Source organism: Drosophila obscura, unplaced genomic scaffold (genome assembly GCF_018151105.1).
Source record: "Drosophila obscura isolate BZ-5 IFL unplaced genomic scaffold, ASM1815110v1 contig_37, whole genome shotgun sequence".
NCBI classification, from domain to species: Eukaryota; Metazoa; Arthropoda; class Insecta; order Diptera; family Drosophilidae; genus Drosophila; species Drosophila obscura.
This window is the reverse complement of record NW_024542825.1, coordinates 840,678-859,204: the sequence shown is the minus strand read 5'-3', so window position 1 is coordinate 859,204 and position 18,527 is coordinate 840,678. Positions and strand designations below refer to the sequence as shown.

At 46.2% G+C, this 18,527-nt stretch overlaps 5 protein-coding genes across 5 annotated transcripts in view; 1 reads left to right on the top strand and 4 right to left on the bottom strand.

Annotated features, from left to right (window-relative positions):
* LOC111080838 (ABC transporter G family member 21) overlaps positions 1 to 807 on the top strand; it is a 29,684-nt gene extending 28,877 nt beyond the window's left edge. Inside the window, exons 6-8 of the mRNA XM_022376685.2 lie at positions 20 to 176; positions 247 to 513; positions 589 to 807. Coding sequence (XP_022232377.2) covers positions 20 to 176; positions 247 to 513; positions 589 to 784 — 620 coding nt within the window. The 3' untranslated portion in view covers positions 785 to 807. The remainder of the gene's footprint in view (positions 1 to 19; positions 177 to 246; positions 514 to 588) is intronic.
* A 977-nt stretch (positions 808 to 1,784) lies between these two features.
* Positions 1,785 to 4,174, bottom strand: LOC111080865 (facilitated trehalose transporter Tret1). The gene is made up of 6 exons (XM_022376712.2): positions 4,075 to 4,174; positions 3,792 to 4,021; positions 3,589 to 3,719; positions 3,144 to 3,490; positions 2,665 to 3,077; positions 1,785 to 2,599 (listed from the first exon to the last, which is right to left on the bottom strand). Exons 1-6 carry the CDS (start codon positions 4,151 to 4,153, stop codon positions 2,399 to 2,401), a joined length of 1,401 nt encoding a protein of 466 aa, XP_022232404.2. The 5' UTR covers positions 4,154 to 4,174; the 3' UTR covers positions 1,785 to 2,398.
* Positions 4,175 to 4,423: 249 nt separating this feature from the next.
* LOC111080855 lies at positions 4,424 to 8,042 on the bottom strand. Its single transcript, XM_022376703.2, is given in 12 exon segments — positions 4,424 to 4,624; positions 4,696 to 5,108; positions 5,178 to 5,509; positions 5,566 to 5,696; positions 5,772 to 6,001; positions 6,071 to 6,223; positions 6,294 to 6,513; positions 6,570 to 6,982; positions 7,041 to 7,369; positions 7,439 to 7,569; positions 7,642 to 7,871; positions 7,935 to 8,042. Coding segments are annotated over 12 exon segments (2,853 nt in total). The 5' UTR covers positions 8,005 to 8,042.
* A 1,816-nt stretch (positions 8,043 to 9,858) lies between these two features.
* On the bottom strand, positions 9,859 to 11,899 carry LOC111080383 (facilitated trehalose transporter Tret1). Its single transcript, XM_022375973.2, has 6 exons — positions 11,738 to 11,899; positions 11,329 to 11,561; positions 11,130 to 11,260; positions 10,710 to 11,074; positions 10,163 to 10,644; positions 9,859 to 10,097 (listed from the first exon to the last, which is right to left on the bottom strand). Exons 1-6 carry the CDS (start codon positions 11,784 to 11,786, stop codon positions 9,951 to 9,953), a joined length of 1,407 nt encoding a protein of 468 aa, XP_022231665.2. The 5' UTR covers positions 11,787 to 11,899; the 3' UTR covers positions 9,859 to 9,950.
* Positions 11,900 to 13,374: 1,475 nt separating this feature from the next.
* Positions 13,375 to 15,321, bottom strand: LOC111079569 (facilitated trehalose transporter Tret1). Its single transcript, XM_022374798.2, has 6 exons — positions 15,227 to 15,321; positions 14,898 to 15,130; positions 14,159 to 14,833; positions 13,884 to 14,090; positions 13,750 to 13,815; positions 13,375 to 13,677 (listed from the first exon to the last, which is right to left on the bottom strand). The coding sequence occupies exons 1-6, from the start codon at positions 15,282 to 15,284 to the stop codon at positions 13,456 to 13,458; spliced, it is 1,461 nt and encodes a 486-aa protein (XP_022230490.1). The 5' UTR covers positions 15,285 to 15,321; the 3' UTR covers positions 13,375 to 13,455.
* Positions 15,322 to 18,527: the final 3,206 nt, after the last annotated feature.

Here is an 18,527-nt window from a genome sequence, read left to right as displayed (position 1 = left end):
TCTTTTTTTTTTTGGATAGTCCCCTCGGAGCGTGAGGTCATCAGCAAGGAGCGGCGTTCGGGCGCCTATCGGCTGTCTGCCTATTATCTGGCCAAAATGTGTGCCGAACTGCCGCTGGTGGTCACCCTGCCCACTGTCTACCTCATGATAAGCTATCCCATGCTGGGCTGCACAAGGTAAGATTTCTATTTGGTGTATCAAAGAGCAGCATAAACTAATCTCAGCCTGCAACTCTCCCATTTACAGCCTAAAATTGTTCTTCCTGATGCTCATCTTTCTGCTGATCAATACGATTGTGGCCCAGAGCGTGGGATTCTTTATTGGTGCCTGCTGCATGGACATGAATGTGAGCATTACGCTGAGTGCCCTTTATACGCTGGCCACCCAGCTCTTTGGCGGCTATTTGTCGTCACGCATTCCGGAGGGTCTCAGCTGGATACGCTACACATCCATGATCCACTATGCCTATCAGAATATGCAGATACTGGAGTTTCGCGAGGGTCCAGCCGTTAGGTATGCTCCTCCTTTTTAGCCCTCTTTGTTTTTAACGCCTTTAATCTGATGAGAACTTGTGCTGATTTAATGCAGATGCGGCACGCCTAGTAGCTATGAGATATGCAAACAGCAGACAACCGAATTCATTCCATATGAGGAAATACTCAAAGCACAAAACTCAACGTCACCGCTCTGGCTGAATACGCTCATACTGATGATGTTCCTGCTGGTGTTCCGCTGCCTGGGCTATGCGGTGCTGCGCTACTTGCGTTGTCCCAAAAAGACGTGATATCCATGGAGGAGGATATATAGATATATAGATATATTTCCCCGCTACGAGCACATAGAACCAGTGATATGTAATGCGGAACAAATTGTTTGCTAAAGTGCGCCAATTTTTTTGTGATTCAGTTTACTTTTTTCACACCATTTATTATTACCTACCTATTATTATTATTAGTGCACACGCCCCAGCAACTATTATTATTATTATTACTATTACTTGGATATCTACGAGAAGTGTTGGGCAATGGTTGGGGGCCATCTGTAAACGGAAATATTTGTTTTGTTTTATGCATTTTATTTGTTAGCCGTTTAAATTATAATTTGCTGCAGCATACCCAGAGAGGAGAGTAGAGTGGACAGAGTAGAGTATGTTTTAATGTACGTTTTAAAGTACCCCCCCGCCTGGCCAAACACACATCTACATATATGTATGTGTGTAAATTTGTAAATCCATATAAATTGTAAATTTAATTATGATATGAAACACACACAAAAACAAAAAACAAAAACAAACGCTAGTAATATATTTTGTAGAATTTTTTGCAAACTTTTTTTTCGCTTGGGAAAAAACACTGTGATTTAGTATGCTAGTTTTTTAATTAGTTTTAAATTGAGAAGTGCTGCAAAAGCAAAAGTGAAATGTGTCCGAGCCACACATATTAGAAATGGAAAAATGAAAAAAAAAACACACACACCAACACACACACACATAATCACATAATCAAGCAATTGTATGAAATTAAGGCATAAATTGTATTTTGTTTATATTAACTAATTATATGTAATTAAATTTATTTAAATATACAATTACTGTACATGCAAAATGTAAGCAGAAAACAAATCCCACAAACTATTAGTTTTCATTTAAATAATTAATACGCTTGGGGGTTTCGATTTGCGAGGGAACGAAAAAGTGTTCAGGGATTTTAAATGGCATTTACAAAATTTAATTTACAAAAATTTAATTTGATTCATTTAATGAAACATTTTTTCGTTTGAAAATGTCAAGGATTAAATGCCACAATTATATTTTTTGTTCCTGCTGCAAACTGAGCGGAAACATCAGAATTAACGTTCAAGCTGTTGCCCAGACTGCACAGAAATTTCCATTTTGGCCACAACGGACGTGCAGCGGACTTTCAGTTAGTTGAGTAGCCAGAAGCGCAGCAGCACAGATGCATTGCATTTTGGTTTTTATATAGTTTTTTTTTTTTGTCAGCAACTTCACTTTTAATGACATAAAAGGAATGCGATAATCAAGGGGCAAAAGCAGTAGATTAAAAAAAAAATAATGTTGTACAAAAAAATTACACGAATTTTCATTTCTATGGCAGCTGAAAGGTTCTATAGAAGCAGCTGCTATGAAAGGTCGTCGAAAAATATGCAAAGCTAAAGGGAACATATTTTTTTTTTGACATTGACACAGTGAGTCCTGGGTATAAATGCTGCGCCAGCATACTTTATATAACGAATTTCAAGGGTGCTTGGCATGCTTTCAGCTGTGAATGGCAAAAGTCAAAGTGCGTGACTAAAGTAACTAAAAGTAATAAATAAATGCAGCATTTTACTCAACATTCAGGTGACATTTAATAGCTTTAAGCTGCGCCCCCACTTTTATTCAGTCTTCTAGCATAGACTTGCCCTTGGTTTCTTTGAGGAAATATGCAAAGAAAATAAAGCTGAAGGCCGAGACGCCACCACACGACCACATGGTGGCCGAAATGCCCCATTGCCGCATGCAAATGGGGAAAATATTAAGCATAACGAAAACAAAGCTGCTGCAAAGGACAATTGCCATCGAAGCGGCTTTGGCACGTATCTACAAAATGAATACAAAATAATTAAAGGTTCCAAATCGATTTGGAATTGAAATTTTGGGCTCACCTTAAGCGGAAATATTTCGACGAGGCAGACAAAGAAGCAGCCGACCAGCCCAATGTTGCCCAGAAAGATGTCCAGCGACATGAGCGCCAGCGGCAGCCAGCTCCACGCACTCAGATCGTACGACTGGGCGTAGTGGGTGAAAAAGCCAAAGGATATGAGGCTGATGGCCACGCCAGCTGTGGACACGAGCATGAGCAGCTTGCGGCCACAGATATCGCACAGCAGCGTGGTCACATAGCTGCCCAGGATCTGCACGGCGCCGATAATGATGGTGGAGGTATCGGGATTCATGGTGCTGCCCGATCTGGCGAATATATCAGACATATAGTTGACCATGGTGAAGAGGCCGCTAAACTGATTGGCAATCAGCAGCACCAGCGCCGGACCATAGGCTCTGAGTGCAGGACGTGACACTGAAAAAACGGGGCACACATTCAGCAACTTGCAAAAGAAAAATTCACAAAATTGAATAAACCTACAAAAATCCTTGAGTGTGACGGCATCTTGCTGATCATCGCCTTTGGTCAGGGCAAGCTTCATTTGCTCGAACTCCTCCAGGGCACGTTGCTGCTCGTTTATGTTGTCCCGCTGCTTGATGTTTTTGTAGTATCTGAAGGATCGCTCGGCTGCTGCGAATTTGCCCATGCGTATCAGATGCATGGGCGACTCGCGTATGAAGAGCAGCACGGAAATGAAGTAGCAGAGCGGCAGAGCCAACACCATCCAGGGTATGTCGTAGTAGGGCAGATGAGTGCCCACAATGTAGCCAACCAGCACGCCCACATTCACCGACAGCATGACCATGGCCGAGAAGGTGCCGCGAATGCTGTAAGCGATTAAGCGTTTCAATTTCGATTAGTTTCTGGAGTGTTGTTGCCCGAGAACTTATCTTTTGTTAGCGTACAATAAATCATCGCTACTTACTTGGCATCTGAGATTTCGCTGAGGAAAATGGGATGAACAATGTACATGCCGCCGCCAGTGATGCCAGCCAGAAGTCTGCCCACATACAGGTACTCCACACTCTGGGCAAAGTAGACCAAAAACCACAGGCACTGAAAGGACACACCACACATGAAAAATAAGGGCCTGCAAATATGATTTGCAATTTGTAATTGGTAATTTACGGAATGCGGAATGGCCAGAAAGAGCAGACATCTTTTGCTGCCGAGGCGACCGAGCAGCGTGCCAATCAGTATGTTGCCCGTCACCGAGCCCATGCCCAGCATGGAGCCCACCCACGAGATTTCAAACTCCGAGTTCACCTCGAAGCCAATGGGCGAGTTCGACTGCAGCTTGCGCAGTGTGGGCGACAGCCAGCCAATGCCAATGCCATGCGAGACAGATATTAAATTAACTGCGGGGTATGTATCAGTATCGGCATCAAGTCGATATCTATCGGATACTTACTGATCAGTGTGGTCAGCAATTGGTAGCGATTTCGGCGATTCAATAGGCAATCGGCACGCGCAAAGAGTCGCCCGAACATTGTTCGAAATTTAGTTTAAAATTTAAAATTAAGTGCTATATTTTTTGTAATGTAATTTCCTAATTCTTTATTGGCTCTTTTGCTCGCTGCTGGCTGTTGTCGCATTGTCAAGATATCTTTGATCACTGTGAAGTTCAGGCGCTGGGTGCAATCAACTTAAGTATCACAAGTATACCCCATGGCCCGTAAAGATAAATTCCCTGAGCTTAGGCTAATCCCACACACAGGTGCGCAATGTCTCACACGCTGATAAGTTGTGCCGTAAATTAACTAAGCCTCCAGTAGCGATTTGCCTTTGGTCTCCTCCAGCTTCCAGCTGAAGCAGAGAAAGCAACAAAACGTAATCACACTGCAGCACCACATGGTCACGGAAATGCCCCAGACCGACACACAAATGGGAAAGATTTTGAGTGTGAGAAAAACTGTGGAGCTGAGAATCACCACAAACGTTGATACACCCACGGAACGGATCTGCAAAAAGGAATAGCCAAGCATTAGCGTGCATATATAGTTGGCATGGCATCGAATCGAATCGTGCGCACCTTGGCTGGAAACAGCTCCACGAGCAACACAAACAGGCAGCCCACCATGCCAATGTTGCACAGGAACACGTAGCAGCAGAGTATGAGTAGGGGCAGCCAGCCCACCGCCGATAGATCCCGACTGCTGGCCAGGTGGGTGAAGCAGCCGAAGGCAGCCAGGCACACAGCCGCGCCCGCGCTGGAGACTAGCATGAGAATCCGGCGTCCGTACTTGTCGCAGAGCAGCGTCGCGACATAGTTGCCCACGATTTGCAGCACGCCAATCACAATGGTGCACATGCCCACGTCCAGGGTGGTGTGCGAGGCGGCAAAGATGTCCGACAGGTAGGTGGTGATGCAGAAGCTGCCGCTGAATTGGTTGCACACGAGCAGGGTGAGGGCCAGGGCATAGGCCTTCAGAGCGGGCCTGGTGACTGCATAAAACGAAAGCCTGTTGTTACCTGGGGCCACAGCACCCAAAATGAGGCCGCCTTGCTACTCACTGAAATCCCTGTAGTTGAAGGACATGTCGCTCTGTGCTTGCGCCTTGTTCAGCGCCAACTTCAGCTGCTCGAACTCGCGCTGCGCCTTGATGTCCTCGCTTTGGATGTTCTTGTAGAAGCGAAAGGATTTCTCAGCTGCTGCCAGCTTACCCTGGCGTATGAGATGATGCGGCGTCTCCGGAAACAGGAAATTGCAGATAAAGTAGCAGATCGGCAGGGCGACAATGAAAGGTGGCGCCGTGAAGTAGTCAACCGTCGTGGACACAATGTAGCCGGTGAGCACTCCGCTGTTCACGGACAGCAAGATCATGGAGCCCAAGCGACCGCGAATGCTGGTAGACAAGCTCATTGAAATTCTTCGTTACTCCACTACGTAAAAAACACTCACTGGCTATCCGCAATTTCGCTAATGAAAGTGGGCAGCACGACGTAGCAGGCGCCGCCAGTCATGCCGGCCATCAGGCGACCCACATACAGATACTCCACACTCTGCACAAAGTAAATGAGACACCAGAAGATCTGAAAGCAGCACGGCAAACAGGAAATGACACTCCACACACTCCATACACATAAACGTGCAACGATTTCACTCACCGCATAGGGAATGGCAATGCCAAACATGACCATTTTGCGGCCAATGCGATCCTGGAGCGTGCCCGCCAGCAGATTGCCCAACACACTGCCAATGCCCACGAGCGAACCAATCCAGGATATCTCGTGCACAAGCACTGCAAAGTCCAGCGGAGAGTCTGCTGTTTGCAGTTGCCTCATCACTGGGGACATCCAGCCCACGCCCAGGCCATGCGAGAAGGTGGCAATGTTCACTGGGTGGTGGGGGGGAATGCAAGGCAAGGCTCAGCCAAAAATGTTGCCCAAGAGTTCGTTTGGCTTACCCAGCAGTGTGACCAGCAGTTGATAGCGGTTCCGGGCACTCAGCAGGCAGTTGGGATCGTCAAAGAGCGACGCCAGCCGCAAATTAAACGTCATGGCTGCGCTGGAAACTGCAAACTGAATGCGCCTGCCAGTGTATGTTGCCCCCTTGTGGGCTTATGTGCTATCGCCAGGCAGAGATAAACCCCAAGCCATTTACAGCCACTCAGCAGAATGAAAAAACACTTAGATAAAAGTTCTCATTTTAATCTTCAATCATAGATTTTCCCTTGGTTTCGGGCAAAAACAGCAAAAAGTAAACAAACGTGAGCAGAGCCGAAATGGCCGAGAACCACATGGTAATCGATATGCCCCAAAAGTGTAGCAGCAAAGGGAATAGCTTCAGCGTACAAAAGACGAGCAGACTCAGAAATATCACCGAAATGGAGCTGGCCAGGGAGCGTATCTAAAAAGAGAGTTCGAGTTAGTGGCAATTCCCCGATCAAGAGGCTTAGGCCTTACCTTCGAGGGAAACAGTTCGACCAGCACCAGAAAGAAGATGCCAATGAGTCCGATGTTGCCCAGGTACACAATGAGTATCATCAGTGCCAGTGGCAGCCAGTTGAACGCGCTGAGATCGTGGAGCTGGGCAAAGTGGGTGAAGCAGCCGAAGGCGATGCAGCCCAGACCGACGCCCAGAGTGGACAGCAGCATGAGCAGTCGTCGGCCCACAATGTCCACGAATATCGTGGAGGTATACACGCCCACAATCTGCACTACGCCAATGATAATGGTGCAGCTGTTGACATCCAGCAGCGAGCCAGAGGCCGCGAATATATCGGACATATAGTTGATGAAGCTGAAGACGCCACTGAACTGATAGCCCATGCACAGCACAGCGGCAGCCCCGAAAGCCTTCAGCGCGGGCCGGTTAGCTAAGCGAATATCCCACCGATTATTATTTGAGCTGTAATTTTGGGCGCCGCAACTCACTCAAATCGCTGTAGCTCGGGGAGCTTGTGGTGTGCTGCAACTGCTGGGCCAGCACAGCCAATCGCAGCTCTTCAAACTGGCAGCTGGCTGTTTCTGCACGCAGATTTCCATAGTACTGAAACGATTTCTCAGCTGCGTTCAGCTGGCTGCGCTTCAGCAGATATGGCGGCGTTTCGGGCAGCAGACAATTGGCCAGAAAGTAGCAAATGGGCAGCAATATGCCCAAGCAGGGCACAAGGTGGTACGGCAGATATGCGCTCAATATATAGCCAGCCAATATGCCCAGATTGACGGACAGCATCACCATAGAGCTCAGCGCACCGCGAATCCTGCAGCCATACACTTTATATTCTTGTACTTGGTTGGGATCAATTTGGGCGGGGGGTTTTTCGGCTCACCTGGTATCGGCAACTTCACTGATGAAAATGGGTATGACCACGTAGCCAGCACCGCCCGTAAAGCCGCACAGGAAACGCGCCGCATACAGATGACCCACACTGGAGGCGCAATAAATAAAAATCCACAAGCACTGTACGAGTAAAAGCAAACGGCAAAAGCAAATCTCGCTGCTAAAATCTTTTTAAATAAATAAATTACGCACCGCATTCGGTGCAGCCATTAAATAAATGCAAAACTTTCTGCCCGCTCGTTCCAGGAGCGTGGCCATGATCAGATTGCCGCACAGGCTGCCCAGACCGAGCATCGAGCCCAGCCAGGAGATCTCAGCGATGTTCACAGCAAACTCCAAGGGGGAATCGGCTGTTTGGATTTTGGTCAGCGTCGGCGATAGCCAGCCCACGCCAATGCCATGGCCAAACATGATGATGTTCACTGTGCACGAAATTAATAAAGAAATAATAAATAATGCCCCAACGGAGGAGCCTTTAATCTCACCGATCACTGTGGCCAGCAGCTGGTAGCGTGTGCTGCGCTGCAGCAGCGAATTCTGAAATATTTTCGACATTTTTGCAGTCTTCCACCGGGTAGCCTCTGCAGGCGAATGCTTCACGCCGTACTTATAATATGCCACAACAAAGCCAAAAAGCTCGCGGAATATTTCGACTGTAAACTTTATGTCCACGCTGTATTCGAGATTATTGGGTGCAGCTTTAGCTTGGAACTGGCTCTGGCATGGTGCCTCAATTTGCTGTGCACTTTGAATTGTGTTTTCGTTTTGTCTGGGCCTCAGGTGTGAGAGCATCCTAAAGATAAATTGACAATAAATACGAGTATACGAGCACTCCGTGGCTCTGTGCTCAAGCAAGATATAGATTAAGTTTGTCATTTCACAAGTCAAACAATTACTTGCGATTTCACGAAAAAAAGAGGCTTGTCTCTGGCAGTAAAATTAAGTAAAAGATTTAACTAGAAATTTCTCAGGCACTTAGTTTTGGGCTCCTATAAGTAGGCTACGATTTCGGTACGTTGCTTCGTGTAGAATCCTTTCGGTATATTCCGACAGCCCAAAGTGCATTATTCTCAGTCTTCCAGTGCAAATAAAACTTAAATGTTCGTGGTCTAGAATCGCAAGAACTGATCATCAGAACGGATAAATAATCTTTAGTGCTTGAATGCTTTTTGTATTGAAGAAAATCATATATAATTCTTTTAGTTTTATTTTCGTACCCCTAAGCATGTTTGACACTGTCAAAAATCAACACTTATCCAAGCCTGGGGAGCTGTCTCGATGATAATTTGTATTGTAGAATGCCAAACAGATCAAAGCCTTTCAAAGAGATGACTGAAACAGGAACCCTTATTGCTACCCCAAAACAATCCGCTGGAATAAACAATATAACATTTGCCATAGGAGGAATGGAATCACATTTGAAGAGTATTTCCCTCCTATTTCTCCTGTGCCTCCTATTAGTAGGCTACGTTTGAGGTACATTTTTGTGGGAGGATGCCTTCCTTCCTGGCAATGTAAAGTCCCGAATCACCAGAACAAATAGACGGAGCTGTTGGCTTGGTAACAAATATATGTATATATTTGTATTCGATACTGGTACAAAGGAATATAACACGCCCGTTTCAACGTTGCCATCGTTGCAGCTTACAGCTAGCGTCAATGCTGGAGGGAGAGTCGTGTGGATCGCAAGCGAGCAGCGAGTTGACAGTACGCTGTTAGCCAGAGCGGCAACCGGCTGTTATCCCCAGAATGCTAACAGCGCTGCTGCCCTGTACAGTGCACACATACATATGTATACTTATTCCTCATTTTAATTAAAATAACAAGCATCAAGCCGTAAGAGCTTTTCCATAAATATCTGACAGACTTGCGTGTGTTTTACAGGATTAAAACTGAATGCCAGTCTGGTAATATTAAATTAAATATAATATATATATATTTAATATATTCCACCTAAATGTAAATAGATTTTACGAGCAGCAAAATAGTGCAAGCACAAATGAATGCACACACGATTTGCTATACATGTAACTAATAATAGAAATAAAATAGTTGATAGAAAATGGCAAATTCTCATATGTATATGTAACAAAATAAAGCTGATTTAATATGTAATAATATATAATATGTGCGAATATGATAGAAATTATTCATTTGATTTTGTGTGCGGAGAGCATCATGCTGATTCTTACCGTTTGCTAATGCTGCCCATTAATCAAGGCTATAAAGAGCATCAGCCACACGAATTTGTTAATTGCCCAGCGACAACTTTTGCTGCTGCCTTGTGTGGTTTGGTCCTTATCGCATCCTTATCTTATCTAATCAAAGAGTTTTGCTAGGGAAGCGTGTGGAAGCGATAGCTGTGAAAGATCAAGGCACTCAGAGCACTTAAAGACAGACAAACAATTACAATTAATGCTGGAAGCTGCGTGTCTGTCGCCCCTGCATATATATATTAATAAAAAAAAACATTAACAAATCATTTAAAATTAATTTTAATACTAGAGATTGGCCAAGATGGTTTCAGTGGTCTTGCCCTTGGTTTCGGGCACGAATATGGCAATGAACAGCGCCGCACTAAAGGACATGCTGGCGAACATGAACACAGTGCCGTGCATGCCCAGTGTGGCTGTAAACAGGGGCATCAACTAAGCGATATAAAATAGCATAAATATTTAGAGTGAAAGTAAAATCAAAAGGAACCAAAACACACCTTAATGGCGGCTGTGGCAATCACCCACAGCACCGACATCAGTATCATATTCGCTGTGCTGCGTATTTTGGGCGGCAGTATCTCCGCTATGACCAGAAAGGGTAACGTCAGCAGTCCGCTGGCGGCCAGCAGCAGCATAAAGGAGAAGCCGGCAACGGGCACCCAGCCGTACGAGCTGACATCGTAGTCCAGCACCTTCAGGTAGCTGTAGCTGCCCATGGCGCTCTGGCCGAGGCCAATGCCCACGGCCGACACAAGCAGCAGTATTTTGCGACCCAATCGCTCCACCAGCAGCGTGGACGTGTAGGTGCCGAGCAGCTGTATCGAACCGACAATAATGGCCGAGACGGTGGGTGCCAGACTGGCGCCAGCCTGCTCAAAAATCACAGCCGTATAGTTGACCATCGCAAAGCAGCCGCACAGCTGATTGAACGTGACGAGGCCGAGACCCAGGAGAAAGGCTTTGCGCACCTTGGCATCAGCTGCTCCGCCACGGAAACAGATAGATTTTGAGACCCGACAGCTTGTTGGTTCTGTTTTAACTCACCAAAATCCGCCCACGTGACGGCGTTTTCGTCCTCCGCATTGTCATCCTTGGCATCGAGATCGGTTTTTTCCGTGGGCTTCAGTTTTTCCAGCTCCAGTTTGAGATCTTCACTGAGTTCGGTGGCGGGACTGATGCGTATATTGCGATAATAGCGCAGCGACTGCTCAGCCTCCTGCACGCGATTCTGCTTGGCCAGATGCTGTGGCGTCTCTGGCATAAACCAGAAGCAGCCCACAAACACAAAGGACAGGGTGGAGACCAGCCAGGACACTGTGGCATAGTCAAAGTAGTAGCCCAGCACGAAGGCCAAGACGACACCGCCATTGCAGGTGAGCACCAGGAAAGTGCCCAGAACGCCGCGAACACTGCAGGAAATTGTGAATGAAATCTATGGGCACTGCTGACTGTGGGTGGTCTTACCTGTCCGATGCCAGTTCGGCTATATAAATTGGTATCACCGAAAAGCAGCCACCGCCCGCGGCGCCGCCAATGAAGCGAGCAACAATCAAGTGCGTTGGCGTGCTGGCAAATGGTATGATAATCCAGCCAATCTATATAAACGAGATAGATAAGCCTCAGCTTTCACTTAATCGATGCACTTGATTTTCGATTCGTTTACCAGATTTGGCACGGCCAGCCAGAGCAGCGACCATCGCCTGCCGATCCTCTCCGCCAGCCAGGCGAACAGAATGCCGCCGAAGAGTCCACCAATGCATACGGTGGATGCCACCCAGCCCTGATCCTGATTGCTTAATGGTCCCGTTGCCAAAGGACTATCCTCGCCGCCCAGTTCCAGGAAACTGGCCGAGGGCCAGCCACAAAATGCGCCATACGATATGGACACAATATTTACTGGGATGGAGAGCAGAGACAGGGATTGGGATTAGGATTAGGATTAGATGGCAATTAAATATCCTGATTTTGCGCCAAAACGTATGCTACATGGAATGGAGCCCAAAATGAAATTTGTATGCCAGTGGAATATCCTTTAGAGCACTCTCACGCACGTTCACTTCAAGTTTACTAACCACTTATGGCAGCCAGATATTGGTGTTTGGCACTACCCGAAGAAATCATTTTATTTTGTATGCTATTTTTTTGCGCAACCGATTAAATTATATTAAGTATATTAAATGCATAGCACGACGTGTCCTCTCGTTGCTGGTTGCTCGAAGTTTTCACGCTTAACTAAGCGAAACCAGTGGCTGGATGATAATATTTATAAGCACATTGCACTAGATCGTAAAATGAACACGAGCGAGCGGAACGGAACGGAGCGGAGCGGAGCGAGCGAGCCATGTTGTAAAGAGAATGCGCGCACAGGGAGCGCAAAACTGTGTAGATTACGACGGGTACGACGGTATGACGGGGTACTACATATATGCCGTTATCAGCGCACCTCATTATGCTCGCAGTAAAATTATAGAGAGAGCGTGGGCAAGAGCCTTAAACTAAAGTACTTAAACTAAACTAGAACTAGAACTAGTAAAATATTGCCCCTGGGGTGTGAATGCAAATTTGTTGTTGCTAACCCACTGTGGGATTATTTACAATCATAATTGCACTGAATGACATTTTTTAATGCCCATTTTCCTGATTTGATAGCCAGTTGTAATGAGAGAGCAAGACTGAGAGCAATTTGCAGTATCAGCACACAAGCACAACAAAGCGAGCGAGTGTGAGCGAGAGCGAGATTAGGCATTGCGATTGTAAATTACATACTAATAAGTCTCAAATATTTGCCACTGTCCAGAGATACCCAAGGCAAACACTCGTCGCGCTCTCTCTCTCTCTGTCTCTCCCGTCCTGCAATCTGCACAGCTTAAAAGCTTACATTTGGATTACGCTTTGGCCAGCTTAGCTTTGGTCTCCGTCTCTGTTTGCTCGCCAAGCGAAAGTACAAATGCGTGCCAAAAGGAGAATGTGACTGAGTGAGTGATCATGAGGATGATATATGTATGTAAGGCAGAGGGCAGGTAGCGTCGCATGCCAGATGTCTCGTGGCAGCGCAGTCGGCACACGCACCAGGCGTAAAAGCTTCGTGTGGCTTCGGCCTGTGCGCTTCGTTATTCTGCTCGGCAGAGCAGCGAGAAACCTTTTTTTTGTCGTGTCTTCTTGTCTGCTACCTGCGCGCACAAAACGCACTGAAACATGTTCGTGGCAGTCGTGCCAAAAGCATGCGCTTCAACAGAAAACGAAAGTGAAATATAAATATAAATGCTTTGCAGTACATTTCATGCGCAAGTTAGGGGCAGTCGTATATTTTAATACTCCTTGGTGTATTTTCAAATCTCGTATCGTAAAGATATTACTCATGTTTATTATTATTTTCTTGCAGTGTAGATTTGAGGCAGTTGAAAGATATCAACGCGTGTGTGTCCCTCATAGATGCCAACATTTCGTAATAGTAACGTTCGAGACGTGGTTTTTTTTTTTTTTTGCTCAGCTAATCACTAACTAAAAGGCAGTTCCACCCCAAAGCCAGATAAGATTTATATGATCTGCCAACAAACATACTGCAGAGAGTAGCAAAAGAGTCGAAAGAGTGTCGCGGCAGATAAGAAATCGTTTCCTTCTACCGGAATGGAATCCCGTGAATGAATCAAATATTTAACAGTTATTTCATGGGGGGGGGGTATGCAATATGAAAAATCGCTGCATACTTTTTTGTATAATTCGTAATTAATCTACACATATTTTTTATTATTAATACATACTATCGTAGGGTGGGGTGGGGGTGGTGTCCTTAAATGTGCGTGGAAATGTGGCCATTGGTTACGCCCGAACCCTTGGCCACGCCCCCATCGTCCACATAGCCCAGTTCACGTTGCACGGCCGATGCACGTCGATGGCGCGTCTCGGGCAGCAGGGGCAACGATATTAAACCCACAAATATGGAAGCGCCGGCGAATACCCACAGATAGAGCACCAGCCCAGGGGCAATTGAGGTCTTGACCGCATTGAATGCCTGCAACACACATTGCACCATAATTAATATGCAAATATGCTGTGCCACAGCTACAACAGTGGCTACACTCACCTCAATCATGCCGAAAAGCAGCAGCCAGGCGAAGGCGGAGGCCACCGAGTAGAGCACATCATGCAGCTGCCAAATTGGTGAGGTGAGTTATGTTAAGGGTAAGGCAACTGCTTTTAGGCGCGGCAACAACTCACCTTTGTGGGCAGCACTTCGCTGCTGACAACCGCCGCCAGTGGATAGAGGCCGAAGCTGACGAACAGTAGCTGAATGGCCAGCAGGAAAATGGGCAGATAGCGCTCACACCAGACGTTGCCCGAGTGCCAGTGCAGGCCGTACTGCTTGAACAGGGCCAAGGCAATAACCGCCGCTGCCGACATCAGCGAGGAGAGGCAAAGCAGCAGCTGAAAGCAGAGTGGAGTGGGTGAGTGAGCGGCTGAGAGCTGCGAGTACAGCTATCCTGTGAGCAAACCTTGCGCGGCAAACGAGGCCCGAAGAACCGTGCCAGAATGGCGCCCACACACTGAGCTGCGGCCAGCACAATGTAGTTCGTGTCCATGGAGTAGCCGGTGCGTCCCAGGAAATCGGAGGCATAGTTGAGCTCCACAAAGACGCCGCTCAGCTTGGCGCAAACGGTGAGCAGCAGACTGACAAAGGTCAGCCGGACAATGTAGCTCTGGGACATGGGCGCCGAGCCAATGTTCTTGTCCAGGCAACGCATCTCCGCCTTGAATTCCTGCAGCTCCTGCAGATACGCGGGCTTTTCGCGATCGTCAATGTCGCGTATGCCGCGATACCAGCGCAGCGACTTCTCCAGGCAGGCCACATTCTCGTTGCGCATATAGAAGTGCGGACTCTCCTGCACAAAGGGGAAGGTCATCGTGAACACAAAGGACACCGCACAGCCGACAATGTTGACCAGATCGTAGGGCACATAGATGCCCAGCAGCAGGCCCAGCAGTATGCCCGTGGTGCGCCACAGTTCGATGGTGAAGGTGAGCCGTGCCGCCTTCTCGCGCGTTTCCGAGATTTCGTTAATGAAGATGGGCAGCACGACGAAAGCGCCGCCAGCTGCCACACCGGCGAACATTCGCGAGGCATAAATGTGCACAATATCAAAGCCGAAGTGTATGCAGAACCAGCCAAACTGCAAACCAAACGGCAAAATTCCGGTGAATAATCGCAGTCTAATGAACCCAATTGGTACTCACAATCTGCAGCATGCCCGCCCAGAGCAGCACGGATTTGGGTCCGATGCGCAGCGCCAGCACACCGGAAACCAGCGCTCCAATGGCCGCACTGAGGAACAGATAGCCCGTTAGCCAGGCGGTGCCCGTTGCATCTGTGGCTTTGTTTAGCGGCGTTTGTGTCTCCGATTCATAGAGGGCCATGTGAGCCGGTGTAATGCCAAACATCAGCCCGAAGTTGAAGCACAGCAGGTTGCCTGAGTTGGTGGGGGGGGAGGGAGAGGAGCACACGCGTCCTAGGGGGTAAGTGGGGGGGGTGACACAGTGCGTCAGCAGTGTTCTGCGGCACTCACCAATCGCGGTGGCAACGCTCTGAATGGCCAGGCCGCCGACATTCGTTGGTAGACACATGATGCTGCCTGTTCCTGTTCCTGCTGCCTGTTCCTGCTACCTGTTCCTGCTGCCCGTTCCTGTTCCGATGAGTTTGATTTTGTTCCGCACTAAAATTAATCCAGCAATCCGCGCGCACTGCACTGAGGCCACAATGAGAAACGCTGAATGGATGCTGTGCGGGTATTTATGGCCCGCTGGCCGCTGGCTAATTGCTGTTATCTGTTATCTTACCTTGGAAACAGATAAGAGCCTCGAAGAAAAAGACGCGCCCGCAGCCCGCAGCCCGCAGCGTTATGCGCAACCTAATTGAACCCCAAAATGGAGCACAGACTACCAGACCAACCAGATCAGTGTATCCCCGCTTGTTTATGTACCTATAGTTGGCAGCTGAAATGAGCAATATCCATGCAGGTATATATTTGCCCAACGTGAGTCCACACCACGATTCCGTGATAAGATCTGAGCACCGTCTGCTGTCCGCTGTCTACTGTCTGCTATGACTACTTCTGTTGACTGTTGCTGCTTCTGATGTCGGGATTCTGCGCTAGGGAAACTCACAGCGACAACAAACAACAAATTTAATTGAAATGCGAACTTCTCATCGGCATCAATTAAAATCAATTGTAGCGCAATTGAGCTCGCAAACTAAAAAAACTGTGTGCACGTTTTACATTAAAAATAGCGCAACGTTGTAGTTAATAAAATGCCAATTAGGGAAAAATAAATTTGAAAAGTAACAGAAAAACCGCCAATTTACACGACAGTGCTATCGATAGTGGCTGAATCAATTCCGATAGTTATGATCACAGCCGTACCAAAGCTGTCTGCTTTAAAACGATAAGAAACTGCAGACGGCTGGTTTTGTTAACTTTTCATTTGCGTAATATAAACTATACAAGAAAATGGCCAACGCCATTGTTCGAGTGCGTGCAAGATACTTGCAGTCGCTTTTAAAACATTGTATTAACACAACGAATTAACAGACAAACCGCAAATTTACCTTGTGCCGCATATGCTCGGATACACGCTGGGCCGCAACGAATGGAGCGTCATCTTGTCATCGTCCTCGTCCAGGCCGTACTTGGAGAAGTGCTTCACACAAAACACCCAACTGCTGGTCTCTGGGCGATTCTCGACGAAGCGCGTATCGTTTGCATAGCAGGCGCAACGCAGATGTCCCTCCCAAATTATTTCGATCAGACGCTGCGCATCCTTCACAACAGGCACAGGCTGGGTCTTGTCCACGGGCCATACCTGCTCGAGGATGACTTCCCAGTCGGACTTTATACCTTCCAAGAAGCACTTCTAGAGCGGTTCTTTTTCCTGCAAGCACCAGTGATTTATACATGACGTTTTGGTTTCCAAATTACACAGGGTGAAACACGCCAGCACCGGTACATTTGGAAGTAGGTAGGAACCGTTCCTTTAGAACGCATTGGGAACTGGTGGTTGTTGTAATTTCAACTTCGTGAAACGCTCGGGTTTCGCTTCCAGTTGTACTTTCCGAAAGAAGCATTACAGAACACATATTTGGCATGCATCGAGAATCGTTCCATAGGAACCTATTAAGAACCGTTCTGGAACTGTTCCAATGCAATCATTCCTTATCACATCCCTGGAATGTATCAAGAACCGTTCCTTGAGAAGGTATGCAGCATGCATGAAAGAGCGTTCTAAAAGAACGCGAGATTAACCCATAAATACAAAAACTATAAATTTTTTCGAATTTGATTTATTTAATATTTTCTTTACTAAAATATAATACAAAAAATAATAAAAAAAAGAAAAAATAAAAAACAACGAAAAAAATTTAAGAAAAAAATAAAACTGAAAAAAGATAAAAAAGAAATGAAAAAAAAATAAAAGAAAATTAATTATAATAATAATAAAATAAAAAAAATTAAATAATTGCCGTCGTCGTCTATGAGGAAATCCTTGTCGTGGTTGTAGTTGTTGTTTTTCTCGGGGATGTTGTTGCCGTCGTTCCTGTCGGTGTTTCCTTGCAAGGCAGGAGACCGAGTAAATGCGATTCTTTCCTTTGGAGAATGCCGTCCTTATCAAAAAGAAATTTGTTATTGTTTTATTAATTTTGGCAAAAGTTTATTAATTTCAAATACAATTTTTTAATGTTTATGTCCACCCTAATCAGTTCATTAAAAATCCGAACAAGGTCCACCCTAAATAAATTTCACTGCATGAACATCGTGAACATTGAAACATCTCTCTACTTGTATCAACATATATTTACACCACTATTAATACTTACAGTGCGTTTAGTTCTCCTTAGTTTGAAGAACTTATGTATATCGCATTCCATCGTTGAGGTTATGTTCATGTGCATGTACATGTTCAAAGAGAAATATGTACATTATGCATTATTTATTGTTTATTTTCATATTCTTAGGGTGCAGGCCGAACTGCCACAACAATCTGCCAATACTTACGTGGTAAAATAAACGGTTTTAGGCACTTAAGTTTCACTTTTTCACAATTGTTGGCAGAGGGCACAGATAAACGCACAATTTTCACCGGCTTCAAAACGCAACTGATGAAATAAAAGAAGTCGAGAAAAAACCGCGTGCGTTCTTGCATGTTCCCTTTTGTAATTTTTTTGTTGTCCTACCGCTTTACCGAGGGTACGAATTTGTCTTCAAAAACATTCTTTATGCCTTCTAATAGAAGCGAGAAAGTCACGCATCGAAAACGTCTACCTGCGAACGTTTTCGATGCGTGAACTTCTCGCTTCTATTAGAAGGCATAGAGAATGCATAGGCCGCTTCGTGAAAAAAACGAACGATCGGGAATCGGTTTGGGTTTCATTCCATATTTTTCTGTGCAAAAATATGCATGATAGAACCATTCTTTGTGGAATCGGTTCTACTAAGCCTGCCAGGGAAGTAGTGAAGAACCAGTACTATGTTGCAACCACTTCTACAAGGTCCGACTGGGTTGTCCACACACACACACACACACGTATATGCTCAAAATGGGATGCTCCGGCTGCTGCTCCACTTAACTACAGGTAAGTTATTTACTGGTACTATATCGTTACTAACTAAGTTAACGTTACGTAGTTACTGCACGGTGCCAGTTAGTTTAGGCGTTTAAGCGAGTTTAAGTAAAAGAGTTTAAGCCGATTTTGCGGGCGTCCGCAGACGCACACACACACGTAACTATGCTCATATGTCGGGCTGTTGCTCCACTTAACTACAGGTTAGGGTACTACTGTTACTAGATAGTTACTAAGTTAACGTTACTTTA